Here is a 13,097-nt window from a genome sequence, read left to right on the forward strand (position 1 = left end):
GGCACTGACAGTGCAGGAGGTGCAGCCAACCCACCAACCTCAAAAACGAGCTGTCTCATGGCACCGCCAAAATGTTTTTTTCTGCCCTTGGTCAGCTCTCTGCTCCCTGCAGCTACCTCAGGGCTGGGCCAGGCTCTTGGATTTATCCCGTCCCCTCCAGCCAGCCCTACATCCTGCCCCAGGAGGGGCCAGGAGTGCACCCATATATAGGCAGAAGATCAATCCAGCTGATAATTTGGCACTCAGCATGGAGAAATGACAGCAGGAAAGTTGAATGTCAGCATTTATTAAAGATTTGGGGTGTTTTTAGCAGCCAGCCAATTTTTTGTCTTAGTTCTTACGTAGTTTCCCTCTGCACTTCCGTATTTTTTCTTCATTCTTTAGTATTTTTTCTTTGGCTTCCTCTTTTTCTTTGTTCTTCTCCATTTCTTCTCGGATTGCCTCTATTTTGTCTCTGATGCTCTGTAATTTTTTGTCGAGATCGTGTACTTTTTCTTTGTCATTACGTGTTTTTATTTCATTCTCTATTTTTACTTCATTCTTCAGTATTTTTTCTGCATGCTTTTTTAATCTGTTTTGCTGTATTTTTTCTTTGTTCTTATGTATTTTATCTTTGAGATCCTGTATTTTTTCTTTGTTTGTCCACATTTTTGTTACATACCCTTTTTGTACTTCATTGTTCTTTTTTTCCTCTTCGATATCCTCTAATCGTTCTGTCTTCATCTGTATTTTCATTTCGTTCTTCCGTATATTTTCCTTGATCCTCTCTATTTTTACTTTGTACTCCTGTATTTTTATTTCATTCTTCTGTATTTTTTCTTTGATCTCTTGCATTTCTTCTTCAGTGTTCTTAATTTTTGCTTTGATCGCCTGCATTTTCTCTTCATTCTTCTGTAATTCTTGTTTGTATTTCTGTATTTGTTCATCCTTGTCCAGACTTGGCTCATCAACCAGCTCCCTAGAACTGTCATCAGACACTTTCGCAAAGGTCAGTTTCCCCATTACGTCTCCCGCCTCCTCAGTCGCTGGGCAGCCGAAGCGCGAGTGGGAAATGAGATTTCGGGCAAAATCTGCAGCTACTGGACACCTGCTGAGGGAGGCGCTGGCCCGGCTGCCGCCTTCCCGGGGGGCTGAGCACGCCCGGGCTCGGCTCCTGGCGCCCCGGCACCGCCGCTGGCTCGGCCGTGTCGCCCCGCGTGGCTGTGGGGTGGCGGAGGCCGCTGAGGCGATCCGGGAGCCGTTGCGGGGCTGCGGGAACCGTTGAGGGGGCTGCGGGGCGGCTGAAGGGCTGCGGGGCAGCTGAGGGGTGGTGGGGTCCCCTGAAAGGCTGCGGGGCCGCTGAGGACGTGCTGGAGCCCTGAGGGGCGGCGAGGGCCGTCGGGCCCGGGGAGCCGCGGGGACCCCGGGGTGGCGCCTCGTCCTCCTGAGGCGACAACGGCCGAGGCGGCGCCGCCGCGCGTGCTGCGGGAGGGGCCACAACCGACCACGCCCCCTAGCGGGAAAGGGGCGCGTCCCGCTGGGGCGACGTCACGGGCGCGCTAATTTGCATACGCCGTGCGTGCCGCGGGGTGGGCGGGCGGACGCCGGAGGTGGCGGATCCAAGATGGCGCCGTGCGGACGTGTCCGGAGCCGCTGCCCGGGCCCGGCGCTGCTCCTGCTGCTGGCGCTGGCGGCGCGGCCGGCGGCGCCCAGCGCTCCTGCCGCTCTTTCCGGCCCCGGCGGTGCTCCGCCCGCAGCGGGGCAGCCGGTGGGGCCGGGCGCGGCTGCCCCGCGAAGTGCCCGCGGCGGCGGGTCGGGCAGCGGGTGGAAGCTGTCGGAGGAGGCGGTGTGCCGGGAGGACGTGGTGCGGCTCTGCTCCAAGCACAGCTGGGCCAACAACCTCGCCGTGCTCGAGTGCCTGCAGGATGTCCGCGAGGTGAGGGTCGGGCCCGGGGCCGGGCCGGGCCTGCCCGCGGCGGCGAACAAAGAGCCGGGTCCGCGCCCCGCCGCGCCGCCGCCCCGCGTATCCCTCATGGCTTGTGTTTTAAAAATCGGAGTTTGCGCTGCGGAGCTCCGTGAGGGGGAGCGAGCTGCCTGCGGGGTGGCCGTAAGGGCTCCGGCGAGCAGCTCCTCTTCATCCGCACCTCGGGGCTCGGCGCTGCCGCCCGCGCAGCGCCCTGCGGGCAGGGAGAGCTCTCGGGGATGGCTTTGTGCTCCGGCTCCGGTGCTTGCGGGGTTCTTCTTTTCTGGAGGTCTGGGAGAGCCCAGCCTGCCTAGTGCTGAGTGAAGGCGCCGTGCTCATAGCAGCAGTGACCTGAGATGTTTTTTTCACGTTCAGGCTCCCACCTTCGCCACGAACTCGGCTGCAGAGGCGGCTGCTTTCCAGTCCTCGGTTGTGCATGTATGAAACTCGATATATAATCGTTGGATTTAGCTGACTTTATGGGGAGGTTAACAGGACAGTCTGTGTTGTTCCCATACACCTGTCGTGAGCAGTTTTAACTCCAGTTCAAGAAAAAACTGAGTTGCCTCCTCCGAGTCTTCCAGCTCCATCTTTTCATTCATTCCTGGGCTCGTTTTGAAGCAGCCTTTGGGGACGTGCCTTTAGTGAGCTGTCCTGCCTAGTCTCGAGGTCTATATATTCTTGGCTTCTCTGCTGTAGAGTCCGGGAATGCCAGACTGGGTCAATTTTATTGGTGTTTTGCCCAATAGGGAATGCGATTAGGAAAAACCTGGGCTTGTTTTTCATCCATTTTTATGGGGACAGCAGATGGCAGTGGCAATGGGTACTCTAATCAAAGGGAGTCTTGAACCAGTAAGTGTCAGTGATTACTTCTGGCTTAAAATGCAAAGCTAATTTAGATTTTAATCTAACTTCATGTTTTAATTTTGTGTGGGTAGTTAGTAAGACACTCGTGGTAGGTGTTTTAAATGAGTCTTGCTGCAAAATCTGTCACAGGTATGAAACATTCCACTATGTCCTTTATGAATAACTTGTCCCTTGCTGTTCCGTTCACCTGTCTGAGATCTTTTGGCCCCCTTTTTGGGAGGCATCCTGTCTGGGAGGATCTCGGAAGCTGACCTCACAGGCAGTGGCTCACAAGCTGCCAGCCTGCCAAAAAGGCAAGCTCTTGTTCCTTTCTTTCCAGTTGCATAGCCCCTCCCTACTCTTTTCACAGTTCCAGTGCTTGTTGGTTTTCTGCCATTTTAGCGAGGTGAACCCTTTTGTGGTCTAGTTTATTGGTTTTCTGCTGGAATAGTTTTGCCATTTTTCTGAGTTAAAGCACAGAGGGGGGCGAGTGCAGGGCTGGTACACAGGGCTGTGCAGGGAGAGGGATAAGATCAAATCAAAGGTGAAGGAATGTTTTGCATCACGCTTTATTTTCAGCAAGTACAAACCCTTATGTTAGCTCTGCATATCTCCTGAGAACTCCACTCTTTGAATGTTATGTCTGCTTGTGGTTTTCCCATTCCTAAGCCTACCTTGATGTCAGTAGTTTGCTGGCTCTTGATCTTGTCTAGCTGTAGTGTTGCCTGATGCTCATTGCTGAAGGTGAATTTTTTCCTGGGTGACATCCCAAGCATCGACAGAACATCTCAGGGCTCTTCTGGATTGAGTTTTGTTTCTCTGAAGGTGCCACTCTGGCCTTGCCCTTATTTGTCTGTCAGCTTGCAAAGAGCACTGTCAGCTGATCTTAACTCTCAACACTTTGCCCCCAGTAACACTGATGTGATGGGCTGCATCCTGACGTAAAAATGACTTCACAGGGTGCTGCTCCTAGAAATTAATTAAAATAGCTGACTTCTGTGTATCCCTACAGTTTAACACTTGATATTTAGACTGTGAATAAAGGTCTTGAGTTGTAAACATTGGGTAGCATTTCAGCTGCTTGGGAATGGGGTCAGATGTCGTCTCAGACATTTTCTTTGCATTGGAGATGACAGCAGAGGAAAGAAGTGACGTATTGTCTGTTATTGGTATAACTTCTACTTTTGACTCTAGAGCATCTGACCACTTGTTTGGACAATACCAGAAAAGTGACAATTACGTTTTAAAATGGGTGAGGATCTAGTCTGAGTCATACAGCCCACTTAAAACCAGTCAGGCTATAGTAAGTGGAGATTTGGGGGAGTTGTTTTGTGTGTGATGGTCTCAGTGTGGACAGTGTATGGACACTGCTGCAAGTAGCAGGTAAGATTTTTAGATGCAGTTAGGCTGCAGAAGTAGCCTTTTTTTCTCTAGGTGTTTAAGGTAATCTTACTTTTCTCATAAGAAATGTTTCTCTAAAGTGGAGAAAATTCTGTTTGAAACTGAGAGTGTTACTGTGAGGATTATCCATTGATTTTTCTTAGTGTGATACAAGTAGGCTAGGACACTTCTAAATATGAATAACCAGGAGAAACAACTACTTGAAACGTTCCTTTTGAGTCCATAAATTATAGAGAAAAGAGAAGGTGTGCTTGTTTCATTAGTCAGTGTGAATGCAATCACGTGGTTTCGGTATCTGCTGATTTCTGGGAGTGGATGTCTTTGAAGTACATCCTCCCTTGCTTTCATTGGGTAGTTCTGAATCTAAAGGAGCAGGAGCGTTGAGTCAGTGGTTGACTGGTACAGGAGCCAAACTTGTAAGGCAAATGTTGAAAGAAGCAATTTAACACAAATATTCAGTGAAAAACAGTCTGACACAAAAAAATTAGTAAAAAACCTCCAAACTCCACACCCAGAACTGCACAAATGAAAAACCCACCCAAACCAAACCCACAAATAAAAAATTTTAAAGTTTTGATTTTAAGAGGTTATTGGTAGGCTGTCAATTTAAAGTATTATTAAAAGAGTTATTTAAGCACACAAGAATTTTTAGAATTCTTGAAGAAAAAATAGTCAGATCCCCAGACTGGTAGCAAATACTTTTTACCACTGATTTTTCCACGGAGTCAATGACATGATTGCTTAATGTAGTGCAGAGTCCTCTTTCCTTTTGTAGTAGAAGGATGCTCCTTGATTGGAGAAGGAAGTGGTCATGGTCAGAGCTACTCATCTTAAACATTCTTTTACCATAATCAGAAGATAGAATAAACCCCATTTTTTTGGTGCATTTTGCAGATGACTTAACTTCTGTCTAGTTAGAAGTATTCATGCACTGGATATATTGCAGTTTTGAGTGACTTAAATTTTGTCATCAAAATTTTAATTATTATTCACATAATTCTATGTCACAATATAAAAAAGGGTTGAAAGGTGTAATGTATATGTATATTTTAAAAATTGTGTTCCAAAGTGCTTTTTTTCTGAAAGGATTCAGATTGCGAGCCTGTTTCTGGAAGGACTTTAGAGCTTGCATTTCACTGAACATAGGCTGCAGCCTTTAAGCCCTTTTTTTGTGGGTTGCCTGTTAAACTGATTTGCATAGTGGTTAAAATATAAATAAACCCATTAAACATTAATATATTTGCTAGGTAATGGTTTTTGCTTGATTAATGATAATTTGCATGTGAAGCATGACCAAGTTGTTGAATTTGAGGTGGGAAACATTAAAAGGGATGAAAATAATTTTATCCACTGTGGGTCTCTTATCTGGTTTACTGGTGGAGCATTTTACTTTCAGAACCTACATTACATGTGGTTAATTGGTGAGTGAATTTGATACCATAATTGTTGAGCATTGCCCTTATAAAGATTGTGCAATATTTATAGCATATTATTGTTCTGTATAATGTTAATGCATTAAAGGCTAAGTATTTTTTCCGAGATCAAACAGATGTGGTTAAGATGGGATTAGAGATCAAAGTTTTGGTCTCCTGCTACTTTCTTCATCCCGAGTGGTTCCATAAAGGTAACACCTTTATGGCAAAGACAGTGTAATTGAGCCTTAATGCTCTGCCTTCTGGAAAAAAATAGGACTCTCCTAGTGTTGCAGATTGGATTAAGAACAAAACAAGTTATCATGAAGGCTGTGTATTTCAATAATAATATTTTTCCTGTTATTTCAGTATTGCATTTGGTGTAAAAGGCCAGAAAATTCATTTGATGTGACTTAATGGGCTGGGGAGCGTGTACCATTTGACAGGCTGGGAACTGTCGTATTTCTTCCATTTAAATGTTTTATTCCTCACTCTGTGTGTACCTGAGCTCCTTAAGTGATCTGATAAAATTGTGTCAGTGAAATTACTTGTTTTAAAGTGATAGATGGAGAATAGAAGCCAGACAGTAATGCATGCTTGGGGTCTTCATTTCTTTGGGTTTTACTGTAATTGTAGGAAAATTGTGTGTTTCCAGTCCTTGTCCTGGTTCTCTAGTGTTTCTGCCTTTTTGGTAAATGGATTGGAAATGTTATGGTTTCCCTGTATCTTTTGCTTGCACTTAGGTAGATAAGTGTGATCTGTCACAGTAGCTCATTTTATTTTATTTTTCCTCTTTTTTATCTCCCTAATTTATTGAGTTCAAGGTCAAAGGTTTTGTTTGACTCAACATATGACATTATGTTATTTTTGAGCGCATACTCCTGTTATTCCGTCTCTCGGTTTTCCTGTGCACGTGTGGAGGCTGGCATTTAAAGTTCCCTTTTTGAGATGTCTCATTTGTAGCAGCAAATGACTGGTTACCTGTCCAGAGCTCTAAGTAATTGAGGGCTGTGGATTAAATACAGCGTGAGGCTAGGCTAGGTCTTAGAAAATGCAAGTGGTGAAGACACTCCTGGCAGGGTTGACCATCTCTTTCAGCACCTATGGGTTTTTTTCTCCAAAATCTCCAGGCATTCTCCCTGGCCTTCAGGTGAGCTGTTTTAAGTAACTGCCTGTTTAAGTTTTAAGAAGCTGCCTATTTCTTGGGTTGGTAAGTCCATGGTTGTGGGATGGAGGCTGTTCTGGTTCTCTAATCATTATTTTTGCAAAGGAGCAGGCGGTTAGTATTCCAGTGGTACTCTTGCAGTGCCTACAGCATTATCATCTGGTTCACATTCCAACACTCAAAGAGTTGTTTTTTTTAAAGGCAATGATCAGAAACCTGAAAGATGTACCTTAAGCCTTGCCAAGGGCTTTGCTTACATTTTGCCTTCTTTCTAAGGGATATTGACCTGGTGATCATTCACAATCTCAAAAGGACACAGGAGTTTAAGAGCTGCTGTGTTCCTGAGAAAAGTAAAAGGAGAATTCTTACCAATATAGTTGGAGTTGAGTTAACTTAAAGGAAAAACGTGTTGCAATTTTAAGAGATTGAGTTAATTACTGCTCTGTAACTTTGCTCTACGAGTTGAAGCCTGTGACATCTGAATTAGAAATTTTCAGATACAGTTCTGTCTTAAATGGAATTTAATGAAGAATTTACAATGCTTTGTGGTAGATGCAAATTAATTTGAATGGCGAATATTGTCCCTCCTGTTTTTAAAATCCATTAAATGGAAGCTGGACTATCCAAATCAACGGAAGAGAATGGTTGGACCTAGGAGAAAGGATTGAGACTATTAAGTTTTGAAAAACACATGAGCAACAGGAAGGCAAGGAGCACAGAAGGTTTTTCTCCTGAGGCTTGGCTTCTTACCCAAGATTAGCTGCATTTTTGTTCTGAGGTTCTCTTTTTCCCTTGTGTTTGCATAGTGTAAGCCTAGTTTCCTCCTGGCTTTTGTAGTTAAGTCTTAAAGTGAAACACTAAATATACTTTAAAAGTTTGATTTGTTTTTAGGTTGGTTACTTTGGCATCAACCTTTGGCTTCATCTCAGCATGTAGCAATATTTAAAAGTACTCTTTTCTTCTTGCTGAAGCCATGTGTAAGCTGAATAGAGGGGCAGATGGTCTCTCATTCCAGGTGCTGAACTGATTTGTCTTATGGACAGAGCATTGAGCACAGGTTCTCAGTCTTTTATATCCTTTCTCTTATTAAACAGAGTTATTTTTGTGGGTTTGTTTTTTTTTTTTTGGGGGGGGGGGGGGGGCGCGGGTGGATTTGTTTTTCTTAATTCTGTGCTGTTCTTGGCAGGCTGGTACTTGTGGTAGCTGGTTGTGTATCAGTTTGGCCTGGGATGTTTGGCTCAGTAGAAGAGATTATCTTACAGGTCTGCTTCCTCCAGTGAGCTGGCACTGCTGGCCTCCTGCAGCTCCCTGCCAAAGAGAAAAGGAGTGCAAATACAAGGGAAGAAATAAAGTTCAATGCAGGCTGTGCAGCCTGGGCTTGGCTCAGGGTGCAGCGAGAAAGCCATGTTAGGGGGAGGTGATTTCCTGAGCCAAATATTGAATATATTGAAAAGCAGAGACTCAGTCAGTTGTTACAGTAGAGACAGGTACAGCTAGGCTGTGTTTTGCACACACTCTCTCTCCTTCCCTTGTACTGGAGGAAAGGAGATATCTCTGGTGCTGCTTTGGGTTGTCATGGTTGGAACAGAATGTTTTGAAAAGGGATTATTCTTGGCAAATAAAGTACTGTATTTGTTTTCTAGTGCAGAGATGACTAGGTGTTCTTTATAGTGTAGTTTTCCCGCATGCATGCACCACTTTTCCAGTGGATTCTGCTTCTTTGGTCTTGGGAAAATGCACACTTGCTTTGGAAAAAGCTTAGCAGTTATTCTTCCTAGTAATATACCCCAAAGAATTAGATGAATAAAAGGTCTAGGTAATTGCCTTTTTATTTGAAATCTTTCTCTAAAATAGTTTTTTCTTTTTGATCTTCTGACTAATTCAGTTTTAAAGTCTGTGAAGTTGGTTGCTATGGCACTAAAATTTTTCAATTCTGTTAGCTGATAATTTTCTGTTATCATGGGATACCTTGATTTTCTGGATGCTCAGTTTATCAGTATCCATCACAGTGCATTAGGTGAAGAGCAGGGATCCTGTTTTCCTTGAGTGCCAGCTTGTGGCATAATTGCAACTTTTTTCATTAAGACAAGAGATGAAAACCCATCCTGTTCCAGTTCTGAGGAAGGGTGACATTCATAAAACTGTCCTGGAATGCTGGTGTCTGAATGTCTGCAGCTCTGAGCTGAGGAATCTCCTTCAGGAGACAGAGGTGTCTTTTGTCTCTGTGCTGTCTTTAGGGGTTTTGTGCATGAGTTTATTAATTTTTTTTTTCCTTTAGATAAGTGTGTAATGTAGATCTTACAGCTTTGTGAGCTTAGATTTCACCTGTAAGCATTAGAGTGCATTTATTGTTTGTAATGTCTACATTTTTTCCTTAAACTGAACACCTGATGTCTTTAGGCACAGTAGGCTAAGACTAATGGTACACATGGAATGTCCCTTTTGCCAAGTAACACCATAGGGAAAAATGGCCATCATCATGCTGGATAGAAATGACTGTGTGCTGCATTTGTTATTTTTTTGCATCTTTACCTGAATTAATGCTGACAATTGCTGACGTGGCAAAAGGTAGTTAATATAATACGTTTTCCTGGTTTCTCTATGTACCTGGAGTATTTTACTCCTTTCCAATTAGTGGTAGAACTGTGTGCTCTTTTGTGAAAAACTTCTTGTAGTTTTCTTAGTTGATTCTCAGAGGTTTTGAATCTCTTTTAGAGAATGCAAGTGGTTATGCTAATGTAATTACGTACTTATATGTAACACTGTGGGTTAATACCAAATAACTCTTATAGCCCTGCTATGCAAAATAAATCAGGCAAATATGAAGTCTTTTGTTTAAAAAATAATGAATAGCTTAATCTAGTAGCAAGTTTGCTGTCTAGATCTTTTGAATCTTAATAGGAAGCTCAACAGCCTTCATAATGCTCAGTAGTTTGCTAATTGAGGCTTTCTTTTCTACACTGTTCTGTTATTGCAGGGTAAAATACTTTGCACCAAGTGAACTGCAAAACAAACTCAGCAGAGCATGCATTCTTCTAAGTGTTGAAGTAATTGCCCTACAAAAAGGTTTTGATGGAATTAAACAAAAGACAACAAACCTAAACCTGCTTGGCTTATAGACTTTCTGTGACAGTCCAGACTTGATTTGAGCTGAGTCAACTTTTGTTAGGCTGTTCTCAGCTGAGATGAAATAAGATCTGGAAGAAGCTTGCAGTAAGATCTTTCCTTATCAAGTTTATGTCTCTGTGGCCTATGTATGTCACAAAATCAGAAAAAATAACTACTTTCAAGGAAAATCACTGCAGCATCGCAGTTGTCATAATTTGCAACTGAGACTGCATTTCTTCAACTGTGTTCAGTGATCTAAACAAATCACTATTAATGTGATCCTCTTGTAAAATTCAGACAGGGTAGACAAAATTGTATCCATCTATACAAGGCCCTAATTAACTGCAGGTGCAGAGAACTGTTGACTCTAGTTTTATTTGTCAAGCATTTTGTTTCGTTATTCACTTTTGACAATGTGTTGACTTGGATGCTGTTTTGGTGATAGAATTATAGAACCATAGGGTGGTTGAAAGAGAGCTTAAAGCTTGTCTCATGGACATGGACACCTTCCACTAGATCAAGTTACTCCAAGTCCCTGCACGATTCCAGGAATGAAGCATCCACAAATTCCCTTCAACCAACAGCCCCAGTTCCTTTCTTTACTTTTCTGTTTGAGCTGTTCTAGGAACACACTATGTTTTTTGCTTCAGCATCTGAGATGTGTGAGGGGTGAGGTGCTGGATCTCTCAGTGTGATACAGGTATTCAAATTTGTGTTGACATCTGTCTTTACTTTCTGAAGCCTATAGAACTGACTCTGCAGCAAAGGTCAAAGATTTTGTGACCATAGTAACATTGCTTGCTTTTTTAGCTGGAGGCTTCCAGGCAGTGATCAGCAGCCATCTTCAATTGTTTCTGATCAGTTGTGTGAAACAACGCCAGGTTTTAAAGCTGAAAAAAAAGAAAGGCTGGAAGAGTTTTTTATGTTGTAAATCTTTCCTGCATTTTTATGAAACAGAGTACTGGAATGGGGCTCCCATGGTGAATGCTTGTCCTGTCTCTAGGAACCTGGGAAGGGGTGCTTCTAGGGAACATTTCTCTCAACTGATTCACTTCCTTAAAGATGCACACTCATTTTAATGTTAGTGTTAATAGCCTTAATTAGATGTATATGTCCTACTAGCTGTAGGAATGATGTGATTCTGTACTTCCCTCACAGAATACAAAGCTTTGCAGTATTTCATGTTTTTGCTTTGTGGCCTGTGCTGTGGCAAGCACACACATATGGTGAACCATCACTGATAATAGTCTCACCTCTGACTCCAGAAATAGCAGCACTGTGTCAGGCAGAGTTGCCTGGAATAATGCAGGGTTTGTTCCAGCTCAGGCACTCAGCAGTGTGGCTTGAGCTTGTCCACATCAAATCCTTCTCACGTGCTCTGAGGCTATATTGGCTTCCTTTCCATGAGCAACTCACAGGTAATGCTTACACAAAGCGGAAAAACATACAGCAAACCACAAACTACAGGGTTTTTGGTTTCCCTCCCCTCCTCCAGGCATTTGTGAAGACTTCCAGCATCCTTTTGTATAAAACCATAGTCTAAACTTGTTCTGCTAGGGAGGGTGCTGATGGAATTGAAATTCTTCTATTTGTATGTCAGGTCTTCCCAAAGTAATTTCCCCAAATACTTTCCTCCCTCGAGGCATTCCAGTGAAACCCATAATAATTTTGTGATGCTCTCCAAGATTATTTAGTAAACGTTACCCTCTAATGTCAGTTTTACTTACTGGGGTTCACAGTATCTTAGTCTTAGAATACTTGAAAAAGACATATTCTGAGACATATTCTGACAACTTTCTAGGAATGCTGGAGATCTCAGGTAGGCTGTGTGGTGCTGACATGAAGCCGGGAGGAGGATTCAACTTGAGTTTCTCTGTTGTATAGTTAGAAGAGAAGATGAGAATCAGTGCTGGGTTTTGTCCCACCACAGCTGTGTTATCCAATGTGGTGTCTGGATTGGTTTAGGGAAAATGGAGTAGTCAAAATGTTTCTATTGCTTAAGAGTTTTACATCATTAATAACTTTAAATAATATGGCAGCATATTGTTGCCATCTTCAAGTAATCATTTGTTGAGAGATGAAGTTTGATCTCTGGCTGTAAACACATCTGCTTTGTCTGCTGGGATCACAAATTTGGAATTGGGACCTTGCCTAGGGGATCAAGACTTTTAGGTTAAAAAAAAATCTCTGTGGACCTCATATGAAGCTCTTTAAGCAAGAATTGTAAAAAAGGAAGATGTTAAGAGAAGGTAGCAGAGTAGCTTAGAGGCTGTTAGACATTACAATATTGGAGAACCTTTGTATATCTTAAAATATTTGTCTTAAGTTTTAAGGCAGAGTATTATTTCATACACCATGATTGTTATGATTTCAAATTGTGCCGGAAGAGTTTTTCTGAACCAAATTTTTTTCCTTGAGAGCCATTTAAAAAAGTCTTGTGGAGGCTGGCTTATATTATGATCCACTACTTTGGGAGCCAATGCTGTTGAAAGTACTCCTAAATAGCCCTTTTGGGCTTTGGTATGGTTTTCTAAGTTCTTTCTTTTTATGTTGCACACTTTCTTTTAGCATTAAAAGCTGTAAAATATGTCAAGAGATCATATTTGAAGAGTATCTAAAATATCACCTCAAAACTATCAAAACACTGCACATGAGTAAAATTTGGGCAATGTGAGTACAGTACTATTTGCTCACGCATTTGTAGAGCTCATTGCTTTATTCTTCCTTTTTTGTGGTTTGATCCATTGGTAGCACTTCACACCTGAATCCAGGCCTTCAGCAATGAGCCTCCTTCTGGTGAATCTGAAGCCATATGGGCAGGGAAACTGCATAGGTTGTTAGGAGATGAGTGTCTTCATTCGAGGAGGTTGGAGAATTGAAGGTGGAGAATTGAACACCACAGCCACTTTCCCAGTCATGAAGCCACCTAGAAGCAGAGGGAAGGACAATGTCAGGGTTATTCTCTTCTAGAAGCTGCTGTGCAGAAGCTGAGAAGATCCAGCCACAGGCAGACAGTGCTCTTTGCCACTGTTTTCCAGCTGGAACTCTCGCTTCTCATGGGATACTAGAGCCAGTAAGCTTGTGTTGAGCATCTGGGCCTGTAGCCATCATTAACAGCTAAGGTGGATACTGTTCTTGTTTGGTTGTTGTTTGTTTTAGCTTGGAATTTTTCGTATCATTCAAATGAACAATCCAAAGCTATGCTAGTCAAGTCAGCTAATTA

The 13,097-nt window shown here is 42.9% G+C and overlaps 1 protein-coding gene across 1 annotated transcript in view; it reads left to right on the forward strand.

Annotated features, from left to right (window-relative positions):
- Positions 1–1,594: 1,594 nt before the first annotated feature.
- The window catches only part of GLG1 (golgi glycoprotein 1), an 82,703-nt gene continuing 71,200 nt past the window's right edge, over positions 1,595–13,097 (forward strand). The window contains exon 1 of the mRNA XM_021541087.2: positions 1,595–1,915. Within this exon, the coding sequence (XP_021396762.1) occupies positions 1,604–1,915 (312 nt within the window). The 5' untranslated portion in view covers positions 1,595–1,603. The remainder of the gene's footprint in view (positions 1,916–13,097) is intronic.

The sequence above is a fragment of the Lonchura striata genome, chromosome 13 (assembly GCF_046129695.1).
Source record: "Lonchura striata isolate bLonStr1 chromosome 13, bLonStr1.mat, whole genome shotgun sequence".
Taxonomy (NCBI): domain Eukaryota; kingdom Metazoa; phylum Chordata; class Aves; order Passeriformes; family Estrildidae; genus Lonchura; species Lonchura striata.